The sequence below is a fragment of the Mustela lutreola genome, chromosome 12 (assembly GCF_030435805.1).
Source record: "Mustela lutreola isolate mMusLut2 chromosome 12, mMusLut2.pri, whole genome shotgun sequence".
Classification (NCBI taxonomy): Eukaryota; Metazoa; Chordata; class Mammalia; order Carnivora; family Mustelidae; genus Mustela; species Mustela lutreola.
Window position 1 is genome coordinate 94532403 of NC_081301.1, and position 23487 is coordinate 94555889.

General features: G+C 43.9%; 1 protein-coding gene across 17 annotated transcripts in view; it reads right to left on the minus strand.

Moving 5' to 3' along the window:
- The window catches only part of SPATA6L (spermatogenesis associated 6 like), a 50668-nt gene that overhangs the window by 17987 nt on the left and 9194 nt on the right, over positions 1-23487 (minus strand). For 10 of the 17 annotated variants that reach the window (XM_059141793.1, XM_059141794.1, XM_059141792.1 and 7 more), the window contains 4 exons: positions 21219-21260; positions 9556-9680; positions 4257-4334; positions 314-556 (listed from right to left, as the gene is read on the minus strand). In XM_059141793.1, the coding sequence (XP_058997776.1) occupies positions 314-556; positions 4257-4334; positions 9556-9680; positions 21219-21260 (488 nt within the window). The remainder of the gene's footprint in view (positions 1-313; positions 557-4256; positions 4335-9555; positions 9681-21218; positions 21261-23487) is intronic. The other 7 variants (XM_059141797.1, XM_059141795.1, XM_059141801.1 and 4 more) reach the window with 2 other exon arrangements.

A 23487-nucleotide genomic window follows, 5' to 3' on the forward strand; every position in this document is an offset into this window, starting at 1 on the left:
TGACTGGGCGGTGGGTATGAAGGAGGGCGCGTGTGGTGACGAGCACGGGGTGTTACACGCCACTAATGAAATGTGGAACAGTACGTCAAAAACTGACGATGTACTATGTGTTGGTTAATTGAACATAATAAAAAACACATTAAAAATATAAATTAAAAAACAATAAAATGTTTCCAGTTCAAAAAAAAAAAAAAAAAAAGAATTCCCCCTTTATTTGGTAACACCCACGTGTTCTTACGGCCCAGCCTTTCTGGGTTTTCTCCTCATTCGCACCTTTACCTTTCCAGACTCTGAAAAATAATTTAAGGCTCACGTGTCTCACTACAAATGGAGGTTTGCTTCCCCCGGAGAGCCTGATGTTATTTCCAAGGTTCAGCTGAGCAGGCTGGTCGTGAAAGCAGCGTCGGGCGGAAACGGGAGAGGGTGCACGGGTTTGCATGCTTTGGGGCAATCTGTTGAGATTAGTGTCCTTTGGCTTCCTCTTCGTATTATTTAAGGGGAGTTTGGGTCCATCTGTTGCAGATAAAGGCCTTCCTGAGTTATTATATCTTTCTTGCTGGAACAAAAACAAGAAATGCTGTTTTTAAAAATGGAAAATGGGGGGCGCCTGGTGGCTCAGTGGTTAAAGCCCCTGCCTTCGGCTCAGGTCATGATCCCAGGGTCCTGGATCGAGCCCGGCATCGGGCTCTCTGCTCAGTGGGGAGCCTGCTTCCCCCTTCTTCTCTCTGCCTGCCTCTCTGCCTACTTGTGATCTCTCTCTGTCAAATAAATAAACTAAACCTTTTTAAAAAATAAAAATAAAAATGGAAAATGGGAGAAAAAAAGAAGAAAAATTAAATCAGGACAGAACTGTATTGAATGGAATTTTGTCTAACTCAGGAAGAAGACTGAACATCTCAGATTTGCCAAACGTGAACTAAGAAAGGGTGTTCTCTCCTTAGTTTTTCTTTAGCTCAGCTTAACATCACTTACTAGGCTGGCATCATATATTTCAAACAGTGAAAAGTTTTTGCATTAGGAGGAAGTTGGAAGGTATCAGACACCCCTCCCTCATCACAGATAGATGATTTATTGGGGGGAGGGGCTGAATCGGGCATACATTCCGGCCTAGCAGTTTCACGTCAAGGAATTCATTGTAAGGAAATGACTATGTATGTGCATAGCTACATTCTTTTTTTTTTTTTTTTTTTTTTTTTTTTTTTTTTTTTGAGAAAGAGAGAGGACAGGGCAGGGGCAAAGGGAGAGGGAGAAGCAGATGTCCCTTCCGGAGCCCCATGAGGGACTTGATCCCAGGACGGTAAGATCATGACCTGAGCTGAAGGCGGACATTTAACCGACTGAGCCACCCAGGCGCCCCAGGTACAGACATTCTTATAACCATTCAAAAAATGAGAAATCAAAAAGAGAGAGAGAGAGAGCAATCATTGATCCTCGTAAGCAATTTCCTCTCTGCTCCAAACCCACGTGGCTGGTACTCAGCTTTGGGATACCGGGCAAACCCTTCCGCTCGGCCCGCGTTCCGCAGAGGCTCCACCACCAGGAGGCGCCCGAGGGAAGCCGCAAACGGGAGGAGGAAGCCAGGACTCCCGCCCTGAGCTCTGCCTTCTACTCCGTCACGGGGCTGCACCGTGAGAGACGCACGCAGGGCCAGTGTCTAGTTTTCGCCCCAATAACCCCAGACCCGGCCTCAGGGCGCCCCGCTCAGATCTACCAGCACCAGGCGGCCAGAGTCCCCTGCTCAGAGCTTTGAGTCCTGCCCCGCCGGACCCTCCCTCCACGCTCCAGAGGCACCAGCAGCGAGCACTGTCCCTCCAAGAGGTCCCAGTCCCACTCATCAGAGCCCCCCTCGGAACCCCTGAGGAAGCACCCGGGCAAGCAGCCCCACCCCGCAGCTCTGGTCCCAGCTGTGTGGGGTCTCTCCCTCGGGCTCCTAGGAGCTTAATGACCCCACCTCTTCCTCTCGTCCCTCAGCCCTAGGGATGGAAGCCGCTTCCTCAAGTGACTATGTCTGTCACTTCGTGTCCCCTTTTACCCTCCGTCCTTCAGTCCTTTAATCCCTGTTTGGCCTTTAAAAAAAAATTAATTAGATCTTTTTACTAAAAGAACAGGTGTGGTTTTGCTTCCTGACCAGACTCTGACTACTCTATCAGTGAAGAACCCAACAAGAAAACCATTGGCCAAATCATGGTTCGTCCATACAACGGCCAATTATGAAGCTGTGAAAAACTGCATGGCCTAAGATACTTAAGGATGTGAGACATGGGGCACCTGGGTGGCTCAGTCAGTTAAGCATCTGATTTTTGGTTTCTGCTCAGGTCATGATCTCAGGGTCATGAGATCGAGCCCCACATCACGCTCCATGCACAGTGTGGATTCGGCTTGAGATTCTCTCCATCTTCTACTGCCCCTCCCCCTCCTCGTGCTCTCTCTCTAAAATAAATATTTTTTTTTTTAAAGGATGTTAGGGGCGCCAGGTGGCTTAGTCATTAAGCGTCTGCCTTTGGCTCAGGTCATGATCCCAGGGTCCTGGGACTGAGCCCTGCATTGGGCTCCTTGCTCGGCAGAAAGCCCGCTTCTCCCTCTGCCTGCCACTCTTGCGGCTTGTGTTTTCTCTCTCTGTCAAATAAATAAGTAAATAAAATCTTTAAACAACAACAAAAAGATTGTTAGAAACATGTTTGTGGAGTACTAAGTGAAAAAGGAAAAATGCAAAATCATATGCAGTATTGCATGATCCCGATCTTTTAACATTAAAATAATGTGTATGTGTGTGTGTGTGTGCATGTGTGTGTGTGTGTGTGTACAGAAGAATATACTCAAAGAAATGAGTCATGCTCATCTCTGCATAATAAGGATGACAGGCAATTTTTATTTTTATTTTGTCTGGTTTGCTTATCTGCATTTTCTGGTGTTCTAAACTAAATACTTCTGTTGCAAGGGAAAAAACAATAAGAGGTACTACCTTAAAAAGTTAAGACTTACTGGAAGACCAATATTAAGAGACCAAAACAATATTAAAATGGCAGAGTATAAGAGAGAGACAGACTAAAAAAAAAATCACTGTGTGGGGTGCCTGGGTGGCTCAGTGAGTTAGTCTCTGCCTTCAGCTCAGGTCACAATCCCGGGATCCTGGGATCCAGCCCCGCATCCGGCTCTCAGCTCATCAGGAAGCCTGCTTCCTCCTCTCTTTCTCTGTCTGCTTTTCTGCCTACTTGTGATCTCTGTCTGTCAAATAAGTAAGTAAATAAATAAATAATCTATTTAAAAAATAAACAATAAAAATCACTGTGCACCCATATCAGATTGGAGAAAATAGTGGGTAAATAGGGAAAAACTAAAAAACAGCCAACGTGGGGGCACCGGGGTAGCTCAGTCACTTAGCATCCAACTCTGGTTGTGATTTCAGAGTCATGAGATCAAGCCTACATCCAGCTCTGTGCTCAGAGTTTGCTTGGGATTCTCTCTCCCTTTTCCCTCTGCCCCTCCTGCTCATGCTCTCTCTTTCTAAAAAATAAATTTAAAAAAAATTTTTTTTTAATTAAAAACAGCCAATGCCTTCCAGAATTAATCACTGGCCTCCTGAGTTGTGACACCCAGAGGACTGATGGCTTTGCACAGAGCAGTGACCCTCTGCATTCAGTAGGCCTTAACCCATAGTCTACACTTTCAAGGATTTTCCAGGACATCCAGGCAACATTTGGGATGACAAGCAAAGCCCCTGAAGAAGCTTTATAAAGTACATTCATTCATTTTCCATATTGTTCTAGAAGATATTTTAAATGGTTAAAAATTATGTACAATAAGGTAAAAAGAAACACCGAAAGCAGTCAGCATGACAGAGAAATGAAGAGTGCTCAAGGATGCCCCAAGGCCCTTCGTGATCGCCAAAGACAGCCCACCAATACAGCTCTGTGCTGCGGCCTCAGGAAAAGAACGAACGGATGCTATTATTCAAACGATCAAGGGCAGAAGTCATGTAACAGTAACAAGAAAGCTAAGCAGCCGCCTTATATCAAACTTGTGATTTTAGCTTTTGCATCTCTTCCACCAACAAGACCATGATGAACACCTGTCAAAAGCACTCGGTCAAATATGATAGGGTGGAACAAATAATTTGAATATGGAAATTCAAACCCAGCAATAAATCTCCAGGTTTCTATTCATCCAGTTACATTGAAACTTGGTGGGCTGAAATTCTTTAAGTCTGTGGAGAAAATTCCTGACAGTTCTATCACTGGGTTCTTGGTTATACTTACAGGAAATCTGTTTCTTTGCAGAAACACACGTTCTCTGATGGCTGTCCTTGTAGAAAACTCTATTTTGGGAGCAATGCCCTAAAAATAAAACAGCATAAAAGAAGCAAATAAAATGACTGGAAATAGATTTTGGGCCCACACCCTCTAACTTGAAAGCATGTAAGCACTTAATTACTTTTTTGTGCGGTTGGCATAATCCACACGTATTACCTACAATATATACATAACAAATATATATATGATGAAATACTATTCAGCCTTTAAAAAGAAGGAAATCCCAACTTTTATGACCACATAGAATAATCTAGAGAACATCATACTAAGTGGAATAAGCCAGATCCAGAGAGGCAAATACGGTGTGCCTGACTTATGTGTGGGATCTAAAACAGTCACACTCATCGAAGCAGAGAGGAGAATCCTGTTCCCAGTAGGGGCTGGAGGATGGGGGAGATGGGGAGGTGGTGGTTGAGGGCACAAAGTCTCAGTTAGTTGTGCAAGATGACTGAGTTCTACAGGTCTAGCTGATGTGCAGCAAGGTGACCATCGTTAACAATACTACACTGTAAATTTGAAATTTTCTACGAGGGTGGATCTTACGTATCCTCGGGACAGGAAGGAAGGAAGGAAAAGGAGAGAGAACAAGAGACAGAGAGAAAAGAAAGAAAAAAGAAAGAAAAGGGAGAAAGAAATAAAAAGAAGAAGGGGGAGGAAGAAAGGAAGGAAGGAAGGAAGAGAAAGAAAAGGCTAAATGAGTAATAAGTGATGGATAAGTTAATTAGCTTGATGTGGCAATTATTTCACATTGTGTATCAAAATATCAAGTTGTATCCCTTAAGTGTATACAATATTTATTGGTTGATTATACATCAATAAAACGGAAAAATAAAACATAAGCATAATGAGAAGAGCTACGCCCTGTGTAACATGCAATCTGCGCCAGGCCTTGACCTAAGTGCTCTGCATAGAACGACCCATCGGTGCGTCCCAACAACCCCGCGAGGTGGCGCTCCAGAATCCGGACTCTGTGGATGAGTAAGTCAGTCAGCTGACCGCCCGTGACGCTGGGCTGGGGGCTGGGCGCTGGACGCAGGAGCTCTGGCTCCAGCGTTCATGCCATTAGCTACTCTCTTTAATGCGCTGACTCGTAGGATTGAGTGACATTATCTGGGAGGAGCGATACCCAGAGGTCCTCCTTCCCCACCTGCTTGCTTTGAAAAACGTGCTTTGTATTGTACCAAATATTTATGTTCATTAGCTCTATTCCCAAACTCTCCGTTTTGTTTCATTGATCGGCACTCCCGTCTGATGGGTACCACGCTGAATAATGTGCACACGCACACTGACTCACACAGGCACACACAGACACACACAGGTGCACACGGGTGCACACAGAAGCACACAGGCGCACACAGACATACACAGATGCACACAGACACACACAGATGCACACAGACATACACACGTGCACACAGACGGACACAGACGCACACAGGCGCACACAGACATACAGACACAGGTGCACACAGGCGCACACAGACACACACAGGCGCACAGGGACACACACAGACACACGGTCAACGGTAATGAAGAAGAGACTACTGACACACACCATCACATGGGCGGCTCGCAATGGCGTTTTTCAAAGTGAAACAAGCCAGTCTCAAAGGGTGGTAGACTAAGATTCCACTTACATGACCTTCCATAAAAGGCAAAACTTCTAGTCCCCTGAAGAAGAACAGACCAGTGGCTGGGCTAAGGGGCTGTCCGACCCTGAACAAGTCACCACCTGAGGCACCGACTTGTGCCGCTGTCTCATGGCCTCGCAGGGAGGCCGTGCTAACCCCTGAAATGACAGCATGACCAACTGTGACCGCTCACATCGTGTACTTGCCTGTACTTCAGACAGCACGCTAAACCCTGTACATAGATTTAACCCTCATTTAACCCGATGGGGGAAGGACTAGTATCAGCCCATTTTATAGGTAAGAAAACTAAGGTACACAGAGACTAAGTAGTTTACCCAAAGTCACAGTCACTGAGCAGCAAAACTGGGACGGAACCCAGGCAGTCGGGGTCCAGCCTTAACTTCTGCACCTGTGGCTGTCTAGCCGGCCTTCGGGCCCCTGTTCCACGTCGCCTGGAGAGGAGGAAGAGGGTGCCCTACCTGCCAGGAGTCCACACCCTGTAACACATTCCTGTTCACCTCCTAGAACCTCGACCCCTGACAGTGACTTACAGACAGTAAGAAGGAATGTACTTCCTTTTTCACAGCAGTACTGATTTTAGCTTAATAGTTTAGAGCTGAAATTTACAGGTTCTCTCTTGTCCAGTTTCCTTAGCAACAGGAGGAACGTGATAATGGTTAGGTCAACAAACAGATTTCACAGTACAATTTTTCAAGAATTCCAACACCAAAGGGAAAATGAAATGATTAGCTACAAGTGAATAATTAAGAAATAATAATATTCTTTCTGCGTACTTTACAAAGTCAGTCTTCACCTCACAAGAAAACAAATTATATTAAAAAAGAAAATTCTTGGGGCACCTGCGTGGCTCAGTGGGTTAAGCCTCTGCCTTCAGCTCAGGTCATGATCCCAGGGTCCTGGGATCAAGCCCTACACCGGGCTCTCTGCTTGGTGGGGAGCCTGCTTCCCCCTCTCTCTCTCAGCCTGCCTCTCTGCCTACTTGTGATCTCTCTCTCTCTCTGTCAAATAAATAAAATCTTTAAAAAAAAAAAAAAGAAAAAGAAAATTTGGGGGGCTCCTGGCTGGCTCAGTTGGTAGAGCATGCGACTCTTGATCTTGGGGTCATGAGTTCAAGCCCCACGTTGGTCAAAAAGCTCAGTTTACAAAAAAATGAAATTATGCAAAAAGCCCAAACAAAGCAAAACAACAACAAAAAAAAATTCTTGACCTTGCCAAGGAAAGGAAGGAGAAAAAGCTGTCAAGGTATCAAGCGAAATAAAATGAAATGTGGAAATACAAAGAAAAAGTCACACCTCTATGGAGGAAACAAGTCTAATTTTTAATGAAATAATAAGAGAAAACAACTGAATGATTTGCCTGACCGGCACACATAATCCACACTCACGTTCTACAATATTGATGAAGAGAAAGTGGACACTGGGCTGACAGAAATGTGAGAGAATCAGCCTCTCGCTGCGACCAAGCGTGCTGACTTTGAAGTCCGACAGGCTAGCACAATATCCCTCTCCGGGAGGCTTCGAGCACATTACTTCAACTCCCTGCGCCAGCTTCCCCAGCCACGAAACCAGAAAAGAATGGCAGCCACCTTGCAGGGTTAAGGAGGACCGAACAAGGTAAGTCATGTATCAAACCCAGCATGGTTCCTGGCATCGAGTGAGCGCTCAGCGAAGGTCAGCCCTCATTAAAACTATGCCAACTGGTTTTGTTTTGCCTTCTAGAACATTCGAGAAAAACTGAGCTTCTCTATCTTTTTCCAAATTGTTTTTAAACATAGTTTCATTAACTTTACTGATACTTTACCCCTAATGCATGAGGATCTTTCCCAGCAGTTTTCAAGCCCTTTCTCTGCGTTTATGAGTAACTAAACACAACTTCCTCTACGTTTTTCTTCCTACTTGTGCTCACAAAGTTAAACAGAGATGACATTTGGGAGAAGATAAGACCGTGTGTTTCTCCTCGTCTTGATACCCAGCTGGATACCAGCCCCGTGTTTGCAGATGGCTTTGACTTAATAGAAGACTCAGGCAAACCACAGTTAATATGAAGAGTAACCCCCACGTGATAGGCACCGGTTTTTATCCTTGTAGCTTCGGAAGAGCAGTATACCAATAGCTCTAAATAACAAAGCAAGCATTCTCACAAGTACTACGGATATAAGTGACAGATAAAGAGAGTATCTCTGAGGGGGGAAATGGTGTCTGTGATCTTCACCAAACCATCATGATTATGGAGGGTTTAAAAGTTATGCTCATTAGCAGTTCGGAGGAGGAGAACTTTGGATGAATGTTTGCTGCTTGAAATATTAGAAGTTCTGTCACCACAGACATCACAGAAACAAGGGTCCTTTATGTTACGTATTCAGCACCATACTCTCAACAAAACAGGAGGCAATGACATTTTATGAGATCATAACGACAGCGATTCATGGGGGAGTAAGAGCAGGGGTGAGTATTAAATAGGCTTTTTAAATTCATAAAGCTGTGACCCTTCCAACAGAGGCCCTCTGAGTAACATAAAGGTTGAGGAAACTGTCAGAGCTGCTATGGGGTTAGAAACCACCAGAGAGATCACCAAAATGAATATGCTGAGTTTGGGTTCAGGTAATGCCCCCAAAACAGACTGCCTTGGGAATAACTGCTGTGTCATTCAAGATCCTTCCATAGTCTCACTGTGAGCCTCTGTCCCTCTCCCTTCCCTTAAGTGGAGACTCTGACATCTGCCTTGGCTGACAGGAGAGCTATCACGAGGAAAATAACATACCAGAGGAGGGGCGCCTGGGTGGCTCAGTGGGTTAAAGCCTCTGCCTTCAACTCAGGTTGTGATCCCAGGGTCCTGGGATCAAGCCCCACATCGGGTTCTCTGCTCAGCAGGGAGCCTGCTTCCACCCCCCTCCTCGCCTGCCTCTCTGCCTACTTGTGATCTCTCTCTGTGAAATAAATAAATAAAATCTTTAAAAAAACAAAAACAAAAGACATACCAGAGGAAAACCCAAAAGCTCAAAAGAAATGAGAGGCAGGGTTGTTACTCTTACAACTCTATTTGCTTCCATTATCACTACAGAAATATCAAGTCTTTCCGTTAATCTGCATTAAGAAGAGGGGGGAAAGCATCTTTAGAAGGAAGTGACAGTATGAACAGGCAATGATTTGGCCTGATAGGTTAAGACACCCCCACCTCTCAGATCAGCAGTGGGAATCCATATAATTTGGGTTTTGAATGGGGCATCTAAACGGGGCCACTAGGAGTACCAACTGAGATGGCGTGATCTGCCCAAGAACAAGCCCTATCAGATTGGGAGGGAGACAAACCATAAGTGACTCTTAATCTCACAAAACAAACTGAGGGTTGCTGGGGGGAGGGGGCTTGGGAGAAGGGGGTGGGGTTATGGACATTGGGGAGGGTATGTGCTTTGGTGAGTGCTGTGAAGTGTGCAAACCTGGCGATTCACAGACCTGTACCCCTGGGGATAAAAATATATGTTTATAAAAAATAAAAAATTAAAAAAAAAAAAAGAACAAGTCCTATCAGAAATAAGATGTCCAAGTCCCAAGAGTCTCTCCCCACTGAAGTCCAGCTGGGCGTGAACCACTTACTGGAAACCCCTCGATCGTCTTCATGAGCACCTCCCGGCACATCCCAGGGAGTGAAGGTGTCAGCTTGGGTTCAGGGAAAAGGAAATCCCGTGTGTTTTCTTCATAGCAGGCCAACTCCTCCCACACTAGAAAGAAAGGAGAAGAGCCATAAGTAGATTTACATTCTCAAAATGATCTACATTCCCAGGTTTAACAAAACAAAAGCTCAGACAGGTGACAGCTCAGATGGCACTCAGCTAAAAATAGACATTTTGATCCAAGCACCTGTTATTCAAGAGGTGGAGTAGCAGAGACTTCTACTACTTCTTATCTCATGGATCATTTTTAAAAGCCTTCCCACGTCATAGAACAAGAAAACAATGAAAGGATTGCTCCGCAAAACAGAACAAAGAGAAAAATCTGTTTTCATCCATCCATCCATCTGTCCATCCATCAATGCATCCACCCACCCTTTCCTGCAACAATGTTTTCTAAGGACACATCTTGGGACAAGCCCTAGGGATAGAACAGAAACAAGGCAGACAATGCCCCATTCACGTCAAACGTTACTGGTAGACTGGGGGCATGGGAGGGTGGAGGTCAATGTGACCTCTGACACAGAGGTACCAGCATCCCCGTGGTCCATAGAACAGCCAAAGCTGTGGTTCTTAGCAGGGCTGGTACCAGCCACAGGGACATTTCCAAAAATTTGCATGTTAAGATGTCCTGCGATGTTCAAGACGCTCCTACACAACATTCTAACATCATAACATTCTTTCAGGTGAGAAGCTGTTTTGTAATTGGCCGAGCCTGGAACCTCACAGTTACATAGGAACACGGTGCACTTGCTTTGTACGATCTTAACATACACTGAATTTTCAGGAAAGCAGCTACCATGTAAACTAAGAATCAACTGTACCCGGCTGTGTTCAGCTCTTTACTGAGACGCAACTGGCATTGTGAAAATCATGCCACGTCTAAATACCTCCTTACGCTCAATGTTCAGGTATCAATACCAGTGTATTATTTTCAACCATTTTCCTTTTATTTCTCCTTTGCTGCAAGTGAGATAGTATACCGTTGGCCGCGATGTGTATGAGCTGGTTATATTAACCATGAATCGTATCTCAGTACAGCAAAGGGATGCCACAAACCACGAGCTCCCAAAAGAAGATCTCAGGTCTAGGAGGACTGAGAGTCACCACACTGAAGGACGGCTACTGGCGGAACCCTCCTTGTCTACACAGCAGGTGCTCCACGAGAGGCACAGACAGAGAGTGGCCCCCGCGCAGAGCACCGCTAAAAAGGAAACCAGAGTCAGTGACACGGCTTAGCCATTTGATTCTGAGAACTCTGATGGGGTGTATTTCTGGCACACCCGTGGGATGAACACCTGACATTGTCAAACGTGACGGAGTGATGTCTTCCTACTTATTCCGCTCGGTACAAATGCTCAGGCTCTAATAAGAATTAAAGGGCATAAAGAGCGCATTATCTCTTTCATCAGGAAATCATCTTTCCACTCGTCTCGTCTCGTCTCGGATGTGCACCAGCCACACGGACTGGTGAGCTGTCTTTCCCTCCTCTGCTACGTACGGACTCCCTCAGCCCACGCTGCTCCTTCCAGAATGTCCTTCCTTCCTTCCCATTCTCAGTGAGATCCCATTCATCTTTCAAGTTTCACCTTAAACGTCTCCTCATGTCTCCAAGGTAACAGGTCCAAAACAGAACTCTTGAGTTTTTGCCACAAGTAAGCTCTTCCTTATCCTCCCGTCAGAACAAGTACCACAAGCTTGAGCCAAAACTCTAGGATTTACCCTTAATTTCACTCTTTCACTCCTCACGTGAACCCATTAGCTAGCCCTGTAGACTCCATCTCCAGGATAAATCTAAAGTCTGTGTCGTCTCTCCACCCTTACAGCCACCAGCCCGGTCCCGGCCCCACCACCTGCCTCCCGGACCATGGCCACCGTCCCTGAGCCGGGCTCCCTGCATCCGCTGTCCCGCTAACAGACCTCTCCTCCATATACTGCCATGTTATAGATACATCTCACTGTACCTTTCCATCTTCTTCTGAAAGACCCTAGAGGACCCGCACCCAAGGACGCACTCACAGACCACTGGATGCAATAAGCAAGAGGATTTTATTCGGGCATGCTCGGACTCCCAGGGACACTTGACCACGAAATCCGCGAGGGATGGGTCAGTGTCTGAGAGCCCCGATCTGTTTCGGGAGTGACTTAATATAGAATTTTACAGTCCATTACATCAGAGCCCTCACTTTTCTAGCCAGTAATTTCAAAGCATTACAGTAAGGCCTACACACAGGTAGCCAATCCTTTAAAATCAACCATACATTCTGGCCAGTCACCGTTCAGGTAGTGTACAGTAGAGGGTACGTGTTGAATTGCACGTTTCTAACCTTTATCTGTATACGTGCGGTATACGTGCTGAACCGCACGTCTCCAGCTAGCGTACGTGCTGAACCGCACGTCTCCGGCCTTGGTACGGGAGGCAACCCTTATCAATTTTACTTAGTAGTAGGGGAAATTCTTAACAGGGGAAGGGTATAACTTTATTTGATTACACAGCGAGCGAGGGTTTAAGCAATTTTTCATTTCTTAGCAAAGCATTAGAAGCATTATTATACAGAAGCCAGAAACAGCTGGGTTAAACACAGAGTTTTGCTACTCGTTATCCTGTTATGCTGCTTGCCGACTCCCTTATCTATGGTCAGCTGGCCACAGTTTCTTAGTTAGCATAAGCTGGTTATAAAAAGAATGTTAAAACTTATAGGCTATACTATAGTTCTGACCTGGGGTCCTTCACTTCCAACCTTCCAAAGGGCTCCCCATCCTGCTAGAATAAAACCAAAGCATCTTACGCTGGCCTTCAATGTCATCTCATCAGACAGGCGGGACCCCAACCTAAAGAAGCCTGGCGCTCCCCACCACATCACCCTATGTCGCTTTCTGCCCGACAGGTAGCACGAAACAAGACTGGCATCACACCCGTGTTTGTGATCTGCTCCCGTCGGTGCTGGGACCGTTACATTCCTTACCGCATGCCTGGCAGGGCCGTCCTTAGAGGAGTGTAAGTGTGGGCCGGTTACCAGCACGCAACACAGCCAAGACCACCTCACCCGTAAGGGGATCTTCTGCCAGCATCTCTCATAGGCCCCTGCAGAGGTCATTAAAGACAGACTTCTAAAAAAACTTTTTTTAAGTTTTATTTATTTATTTGACAGAGATCACAAGGAGGGAGAGAGGTGGGGGGGGGGTAGACAGAGAAGCAGGCCCCCTGCTGAGCAGAGAGCCTGGTGCGAGACTCGATCCCGTGACCCTGGGATCATGACCTGAGCTGCAGGCAGAGGCTTAAGCCACTGAGCCACCCAGGCGCCCCAAAGATGGACATTTTAAAGACTTCTTTTTTAATCTGTTTATTTAGAGAGAGCGCGACTCCCCACTGAGCACAGAGCCAGACGTGGGGCTCAACCTGGGGCTTGATCCCAGGACCTTGAGACCACAACCTGAGTCAAAACCAAGAGTTCATTGCTCAACTGACTGAGACACCCAGGCACCCCTCAAGAGGGAGCTTGTACAACCGCACTTCAGTGGCGGTCAGAAAAGAGGCGTGTCGGGCAGCCTCCTGGAGCTGCCCCCAAGCAGATGACGTGAGTGGACTTGCGGCTGTGCTTACATTAGGTGCTCAGTTAGCAACAGTCGTTGAGACTCGGCTTCCACCACCGGAAGAGAAGGAGAGACCAAAAGTCCTCTAAAACCTTTTCGACTCCCACCCTTCATTCATTTCCCAACCACTTCCTGTCCAGTTTTTCAATCTCTTTTCATTCATAAGTTCCAGAAATAGGCACTGAGGACCTACTGTGTGCTGGGAGTGCTAGACCCTGGGTTTATAGCCGGGAACACATGGGTCCAATTCCCACCCTCCCGGAGCTCACAGTCCACAACTGCTAAACAGTTACAGGAGTGAATATACAATGTACACCGATGATAAAGAGGAAGGTGGGGGCAGTTCTAAGATGATCTCCCGCTGCATCTCAGCCTCCTTTTGATCAGTGCTCCTCTGACAGTGCTCTCTCGGTGATGGCCATGATGTCCCACCTCTCTGGCCAGAGACTTCCTCCACTCAGAGACCTCATAAGTGCAACCTGAAAACAGGCATGTTGTGACTGTCTCCTCGCCCATCACTAGCAACGAAACACAGCTCTCTACTGAGGCCTGTGGCACGGTGGTTAAGAACTGTTTCTTGGCTCAGACAGAGCGGGTTCAAATCCCTGTCCCACCATCTACCGGCTCTGTGACCAGGAGCAAATTACATAAGCCCCTAGTTTCAGCTTCCTGTTCAGGAAAACATAAAAGTCATAATGGTCCCTGCCCCCGGGGCTACTGTGAGGGCACGTGACATTTAGAAAGTGCCGACCACACCACCTGCCGTCGCCTGCCACCATCAGGACCTCTCCGCACCGCCAGCTGAGCAGAGGCCCAGTGCCACCCTACTCGCTGGTCGTCACGTGTCTTCGATCCTACGCTCCTGCTCAGATAAAGCCCGCCATGCGCCGTGGGATGCTCTCCACGCCGGCCTTCTCCTTTCTCCTTCCACAGGCTTTCAGCCAGCTCTCGTCATTGCGCCAACAGGACGACGACTAAATCACGATTCATGGATTTAGCAAGAATCAAAATAAAAATAAAGAGGTCGGAGACTAGGAGGCTCGTCTCCCGTCTTGGAATCACAGGAACAGAGAGACTGAAATTGGAGAAGAGAAGTAAAAGGCTATGTGTCTCAGTTCTCTCTCTCTCTCTCTGCTTTGGTCATGTTCTGGAGTCCAAACTGCCACCCAGTGTGCAAATGCTGGCATGGCAAGGGGACACGGCAGCAGGAGCCTCGGCCACGCGTCATAAGCAAAGACACGGGCTCAGCGATCCCCCTAGGCCAAGGGAAATGTCTGGCAGAAATCAGTGTTCTTGCAGACTCAGACCCGGACATCATCAACAGCTTCAAGTAAGGAACTTGTCCCCCCCAAAAAGGAAAACAAACGAGCCTTCGAGAAGAACAGTTATTTTCATAACCATGTTGTTTTGAAAATCTAGCCTCTGCAGAGCATATCAAAAGTGACAGCTTGCCTATCTCATGCGACACCTTCTGCACCGAGAGGGAGACCATCTCTGTGAGCAGGAGGCACGCAGGACACCATGCAGCAGAGCAGGAAATCAGACCCGTTAACTGAGGCAGGAGGAGCTCTTTTGTTGCTGATGCTTCGCGAACACCACTACGAAGGACAAAACGAAGTCTGACTGAAGGAAAGGGCGCCCACTGAAATAGCATTTTACAGCTGGGCGGAGCCTCCGTGATTTCTCCCAGAGGGAGAGATGGGTAAGAAGCAAGCCCCAAGCTCCCAGGCAAACAGGATTACACTGCTGCCCCCGTGTCTGCTGGCTTTTTCTAGGCTTTTGTAAACATGAACGTGGGGTGGGGTGGGGGGGTGTCCTTCATGGCTTCTAAGCCAAATCATGGGACCTCTTTAGCAGTAAAGCTATATGCAAATCTGAGGTACTCATGTCATTAACATAATGGTCATAATGTGTCTTTTGACTGTGTGTTGGAAAGCGGTGCAAATGAACATCAAACAATAAAATGAGGGCACCTGAGTCACTCAGTCATTAACTGTCTGCCTTTGCCTCAGGTCATGATCCCAGGACCTTGGGATGGAGCCTAGTAGTGGGCTCCATGCTCGGCAGGAAGACTGCTTCTCCCTCTCCCACTCCCCCACCCCGACCCTGCTTGTGTTCCCTCTCTTGTTGTGTCTCTCTCTGTCAAATAAATAAATAAATAAAACCTTTTTGGGGGGGGGGGGAAGCAATAAGGGCACCTGGGTGGCTCAGTGGGTTAAAGCCTCTGCCTTCGGCTCAGGTCATGATCTCAGGGTCCTAGGATCGAGTCCTGCGTCCAGCTCTCTGCTCAGCGGGGAGCCGGCTTCCCCCCCTTTCTGCCTGCCTCTCTGCCTATTTGTGATCTCTCTCTCTGTCAAATAAATAAATAAAATCTTAAAAAAAAAAAAAAAGTTAAAAATAAAACAAAATAAAATCTGCAGCAAAATGAAAAGTGAAAGATTTCAGCCACATGTAGGGATGGGTCCACATGAACCTAAATGTGGCCCCTGGGACCACAGTGCAGCCTACATGAGACAAATCATTTTTGCTTAATTATCCAGTACTAAGAACCAGGAGAGCCAAGAGGGCTCCCTTACCACCGTTCTGCCTGGAGCCACAGGCATGATACCAGCAGCCCAGCATAGGGTGTGTTCTGAGCACACCTTGATACACAGATGTTGGACCAGTCAACGGACCAATGTGTAATGCATCTGAAGCCAAGTGAAATTATTTTTATCAATTTTAATCTAATGTTACTAAAAATCACAATCCGCAATACAAGAACTGTAGACAAAGGAAAATAAGTGCCATATGGCCTCCGTTTCACATCTGAGTAGCTTCCGAGTTATAACCTGTCTGCATGCACCCCGCCTCAGGGCTCTCCGGTCAGTCATCATGGCCTTGAACTACTCCTGCAACCTTCTCACAGATATTTCTGGCCATATGGTAATCTAAGATTCATTAAGTTTTAAAAAGCAAGTTGCAGGCTATGGATATTCAATCAGTATGTATACTCAACATACATATATTAAATACTAAATATATAGAGTATGTTCACATATACATGTGTGTATGTATACATGAATTTTAGATTTCCTTGAATACACTCAATGCATTACGTATACATATACCTGAAAACATCTAAAAAGCAACACAACAAATTATTAGTAGTAATTGTTGTCAGAGGTTGTTGATGAATGTGGCTTTTAACTATTTTATAAACTTTGTGTTAGTTAAATTTTTACAGTAGTAGTATTTAGGTATTGGGTTACATTTTTAAAAGATTTTATTTATTTATGTGACAGAGAGAAGGAAAGGACAAGCAGGGGAAGGGGCAGAGGGAGATGGAGAAGATTATTTCCCACCAAGCAGGAAACCCAATGTGGGGCTCAAGCCGAGGACCCTGAGATCATGACATGAGCCAAAGGCAGATACTTAACTGATTGAGCCACCCAGGCACCTTAGATATTGGATTATTTTTTAAAGCTTCTTGTAGAATTTAAAAAGACCAAAATGGGCCTGCTTCTACTTCATTAACACTGAAATATAACTTGCCAGTTTGCATTGATATATGTTTGAATATAAAATTAGGTCAAAAAAGAAAAAAAAAAAAAACTATGGAAAAAAATTCAAATACCCTGATTTTAGCCTATCACTTTCAGGCTGAAAAATATTCAGTAAGAGTTTCTGGAAAGCAGGTAGAAAGCCTCTCTGATCTTCCCTCTGTTCTCCCTAAGAAAGCCCTGACATTACGAGGCTGCCTATCCTTAGACCCACACAGGGTGGGGTTCCTCTCTGTTTTCAGGGCCTGCTTCAGCCAAAGAGCCAAGAGGCAGAAGAAAGAGCTACAGACTTCCGGGTCCCCACGACTACTCAGGGCCTGTGTCTTGCTCTGGGGACAGCCCCAACGGGGCAAAACTACGATCCTCAAATGGCCTCCAGGGCTACGTCTGCTTTAGCTGTGAGTCTCACTTTTCTTCTCCCACACTTTCTTAAGAAAACAAAAGATCCAAACAATAAATAATCAAGGAGCGCCTGGGTGGCTCAGTGGGTTAAAGCCTCTGCCTTTGCTCAGGTCATGATCCCAGGGTCCTGGGATCGAGCCCCGCATCGGGCTCTCTGCTCAGCGGGGAGCCTGCTTCCTCCTCTCTCTCTGCCTGCCTCTCCGCCTACTTGTAAATCTCTGTCAAATAAATAAATAAATAAATTTTGAAAAAATAAAATATCAAAAGAATACAACAGAACAGGAGACATACATATGCATTATGCATAACTTATTAAAACTTCGGTAAAAATACCCCAGAAATGTATACCAAAGTGCGACGTTAACATCCAGACATCACTCCACAAGGAATCAAAGGACACTGAAAGTCATGTTATACAGAAAAAAAGCAAGAAAACAAATCATGGGAAAATGGAAACTATTAAGAAGTAAATTTTAAATTTTAGGTTGTCACAAATCTAAATCACATATCTAAAAAGAAGGGGCCAGCACATATAGTAAAATATATTTTGAAGAAATTATTTACTTTGCAAACACAATAAATTCACATAATATCCAGCAGCAGCTAGGTTTACGGGCAAGGGGCATCCCACACACTACCGAATACAGTAATAACGGAAACTTGCTGGCGATTAGCTTACTCCTAGGTGACAAGCTACAGTTGGCTCTCCTTACCCACAGTGGATTCTGTTCCAAGGCCCCAGTGGACGCCTGAAACAGCAGAAAGTCCTCAGTCCTATATACACTACGTTTTTACCTAGGCATATCTACCTATGATGAAGCTTACCTCATAAGTTAGGCTTAGTAGGAGATTAACAGTAATAACTACTAAGAAAATAGAAAAATTATAACAATATACCGTAATAACAGTCATGTGAATGTGGTCTGTGCGAGATCACCCTTCCCATGATGATGTAATTTGATAAAAGGCCTATGTGATGAGAAGAGGTGAGGTGAGTGACTCAGTTTTTAAGCTACTACTGACCTCCTGACAATGTCAGGAGGAGGAGGGTCCTCTGCTTCTCAACCATGGTTGTTGCCATAGGTAACTGGAACCATGGGAAGCAGAAGCCCAGATACAGGAAGACTACTGTAGTTCTATTCTTTACAAACATACTGAGAGAAAAAAATAATTTTTTATAAATATGTGAAAGACAAAACCTAAATGTTTAACAGTATCAATTTAAAGATAATAATCTACAAAAGGGCACCTGGGTGGCTTAGTAGGTTAAAGCCTCTGCCTTCATTCAGCTCAAGGTCATGATCCCAGGGTCCTGGATCGAGCCCCACATTGGGCTCTCTGCTCAGCAGGGAGCCTGCTTACCTCCCCCCACCACCACCCCGCCTGCCTCTCTGCCTACTTGTGATTTATCTCTCTGTCAAATAAATAAATAAATAAATAATCTTAAAACTAAAAAGGATATTATACTACAATGGAAAAATCCATAACTATTGAGAATGACAAACCACAGCAAACCCCAAATACTATGTCTGTATTGTTCATGGACTTACAATAACATGTAAGTAAATTAATGAAATTCTTTATTGTCATTAAAAATAATAATGTTCATCTATCTTTTAGAAATGCCATTGCAACAGTCTTCTATCATGGGGAGGCCAAAAAGAGAAGAAAGTATATGTGACACTATTATGTAGAAATTCTTTATCTAGGTGTTTTTCTGTCCACAGAGATACAGCAAGAAACAGGCTCACCAAATTATAAAGGTTTTCTCATCATTTGGGAATGGTTTTTGCAGCAAGTAAAAACTGTAAAGATATTTTCACCTTGGGAGAAGAAAAGGCAAAAACCTGTAACAGTAAAGATCAAAAAGGAATTAGAAATTTTTGAGTTTTAGGGCACCTGGTGGCTCAGTGGGTTAAAGCCTCTGCCTTCAGCTCGGGTCATGATCCCAGGGTCCTGGGATCAAGCCCCACATCAGGCTCTCTGCCCAGCGGAGATCTCTGTGATCTCTGTCTGTCAAATAAATAAATAAAAATCTAAAAAAAAAAAGAAAAGAAAAAAAGAAATGTTTGAGTTTTAAATATTCCCTCCCGCCTCTCTCTCTCTCTCTCTCTCTCTCTCTCTCTCTCTCTCTCACACACACACACACACACACACACAGACACCTGCGTGGCTCAGTTGGTTAAGCAACTGACTTTGGCTCAGGTCATGTTCCCAGGGTCCTGGGATCGAGCCCCTGCATCAGGCTCCCCTGTTTGAGGGGAGCCTGCTTCTCCCTCTCCCTCTGCCCCTCGTCCATGCTTGTGTTCTCTCTCTCTCAAATAAATAAATCCTTAAAAAACACACACACACAAAGCAAAGGTACAACAGAAAAGTTTCCTCCTAAAGTCCCATGATTCTAGCAAGCATTTTTTTCTGTAAAGGGCCAGACAGTAAATATTTTAGGCTTTGCAGACCATATGGTCATAACTACTCAACTCCAGCATTAAAATAAAAAAAGCAGCCACAGACAATATTTAAACAAATGAGTATGGCTGTGTTCCCATAAAACTTTATGGGCAACAAAATCTGAATTTTATATAATTTTCACATCATGAAATACTTAAAAAGTTTTTTCCAACCACTCAAAAATGTAAGAACTGAAGACAGTTTGGCAGTTCCTTAAAAAATTAAACACAGAGGGGCGCCTGGGGTGGCCAGTCAGTGAAGCATCTGACTTTTTTTTTTTTTTGAAGATTTTATTTATTTATTTGTCAGGGAGAGACAAATAAGAAGGGAGCCCAATGTGGGGCTTGATCCCAGGACCCTGGGATCGTGATTGGAACCGAAGGCAGACACCCAGTAACTGAGCCACCCAGGTGCCCAGCATCCAACTCTTGATTTTGGCTCAGGTCATGATCTCAGGGTCGTGGGTTCGAGCCTTGCATCAGGCTCGGAACTCAGCACGGCGTCTGCTTGTCCCTCTCCCTCCCCCTGCTTGCATGTACATGTGTGCTCTCTCTCTCTCTCTCTCTCTCTCTCTAAAAATAAATATTTTTTTAATTAAACATGGAGGTACCATATAACACAAAAATCTACTCCTACATATACACACCCAAGAGAACTGAAAACATGTACTCACATGACCACTTGTACATGCATGTGAGAGCACTGTTATTCCTAATATTCAAACAGTGGAAACAACCCGTATGTCCACCAACCAGCAACAGCATAAACAAACTTTGATATATCCGTATAAAGGCACGTCATGCAGCCCTAAAAAGGAATGAAGTAATGATCCAGGCCACATCACGGTTGCACCCTGAGAACATGCGAAGTGAAAGGGAGCACACAAAAGGCCATTATTGTCTGAGTCCATTGACATTAAATGTCCAGAACAGGCCAATCAACAGAGAAAGTAGATTAGTCACGGCCAGGGCTGTGGGAAGAGGGAATGCAGAGGGACTACTAAGGACTACGCGTTTCTTTCTGGGATAATAAAAATGTTCTGGAATAAGATAGTGGTGGCTGTTGTACAACTCTGTAAAGATACTAAAACAACTGAATTATATACACTTGACAAAAGTGAAATTTGTAGTATATGAACTAAACATAGAGTATATGAATCTCAATTTTTAAAAACACAGACATTTAGCTCACGACTCATACAAAACAAACTGCAGGCCGGATTTGACCTGGGGCCTATAGTTTGCCAACCCCGTTCTAGCATTTAACACAGAAGCCAGCTTTGGGTATTGCACACCCACATATGCCCCATAAATCAGAACAAAGCCAAAGGCAACAACTGGAAAGAGACTGAGCCAAGATTTTATTATTCAATGATAATTAGATAAAGTTATGAAAAAACAGAAAGTCAAATGCCTGCTCATGCTTGCTGCCACCAAACCCATAAAGTTATGTTTCCAGGAATGGACAGAATTCAACAGACCAGTGGGGGAAAAAAGGGAGTGTTCTAGAAAGCACAACTCGTAAATACCAATCCATTCCATCATGCCAAAGACCTTTCAAAATAAAATAAGCAACTTTAGAAATGTATTTACTGGCACATTACCTGGAGGTACTAGCTGTATTAATTCAAACCTGGTTAGGAAGCCTAAAAGGGAAAAAAATGAGATTTTAACACTTAGAAAAAGTGCTGGAGTTGTTCATTAATTGCTGAGTTTAAGACTGCCATAACTTCCCATTTACATTAATAATAATAATAATAGGTGCCATACCAACAATGATTTAGGTATTTTGAGGCCCAGTTATTCAAAGGCATGGAATGAGAGTAAATGGTATTTTATGCCCTGATTTTAATATATTCATATTTTAATATATTCATGAGTCACTGACATAATAACCAATTTCTCATTTTTAAAAATTCACAATACAACTATTGTCTATTAACCTATACAAGTTAATCTTGCTTTAAACAGTATACTCTCGGGGCACCTGGGTGGCTCACTGGGTTAAGCCTCTGCCTTCAGCTCAGGTCATGATCCCAGGGTCCTGGGATCGAGGCCCACATCGGGCTCTCTGCTCAGCAGGGAGCCTGCTTCCCCCTCTCTCTCTCTGCCTGCCTCTCTGCCTACTTGTGATCTCTCTCTCTCTCTCTCTGTCAAATAAATAAATAAAAATCTAAAAAACAAAAACAAAAACAAAAAAAAACCCACAAAAAACAGTATACCCTCTGACTGTATAAATGAGACATAAAATATCACATTTTTTATACTTCCTGAGTCCAAAAGGCATTTATAAAGAGTGAGCCCATGTACAAAATCTATAAAGACAAGAATAAAATTCAAATCTTAAAGTAATTTAAACATAAATGGTATAACAATTAAAAATAAATAAAGATAATTTATTATCTTTATGAAAAGTGAAAACACTTTAAAATAGATAATATTGGTGACAATTATAGACACTTATAATTACTAATACTGTATGATATATTTGAAAGTTGCTAAGAGACTAGGTCTTAAATGTTCTCACAATAAAAAAGAAACGGCATTGTGTGATGTGCTGAGAGTCTTAGCTATTGCTGTGGTAGTTATCATTTCACAAAATTTAAGTGTTTGGAATCCACATATTGCATACCTTAAATTCACACAATGTTATACATCAATTATGTCTGAAAGAAGCTGGAAATATATGAAAGAAAAGTAAAATTGCCTTTTTGTGGACTTGTGAAAAATATATGAGTGTATAAGGACAGTATTTTAAATGCCAAGAAACTTAGCAGCTAAAATAGCTTGTAATTTTAGGTTTACCAAGTAGGAAGAAGGAGTATCTTTGCCAACCATCACTCCAATGGTAATGTGAAGCACTTCATTGTCTCAGGTTCCAAATTCCTTACATTTGATTAATTCTTACCACACCCTACATTCATGGATTGGAAGACTTAATATTGTTCAGATGGAAATATGCCCCAAGTTGATTCACAGGTCAGGGCAATGCCTATCAACATGCTAGCTGGCTTCTCTACAGAACTGACATGCTGATCCTAAAATTCATATGGAAAGCCAAGGAACTCCAAATAGCAAAAACTGCCTTGAAAAAAGAACTAAGGTGGGGGACTCACATTTCCTGATCAAAATACTCTTATTAATATATGGTACCAGGGCAAATGCATATCCAGATGCAAAAGAATGAAATTGGACCCCTACATTTCATGGTATTTACAAAAATAAGCATAATATGTGTCATAAGCCTAAATGTAAAAGTTGAAACTATAAAACTCTTAAAACATAGATATAAATCTCTGTGACTTGAATTAAGTAACGCATTCTTAGCTATGACATTAAAAGTGCAAGTAACAAAAGAAAACAGATAAAACAGGACTCATTAAAATTTAAAATTTTTGTGTTTCCAAGAATACCGTCAAGAAAGTGAAAAGATAATCCAAAGAATGGAAGAAAATATTTATCCACTGTACACCTGATTCGGAACTTACAACTACAACATACATAGAACTCCATATATTACCAGTCTATTACATATTATAACTCAATAATAAAAAGCCAAATAACACAATTAAAATATAAGCAAAATCTCTGAATACACATTTCTCCAAATAAGATATACAGTCAATAAGCACATGAAAAATGCTCAGCGTCACCACACCACAAAGAGATTTCACTTCATACCCACAAGGATGGCTAACAATCAAAAGGATAGGGACTAACTAGTGCTGGCCAGGATGTGGAGAAATGAAGCCCTCAAATGCCTTGCTGGTACAATGTGAAACGATGTAGCTACTTTGGTTCATTTTCTGCAGATATTAAAAAGAATTACCATATGATCTGGCATGTCTATTCCTAGGTATGTACTCAAGAAAT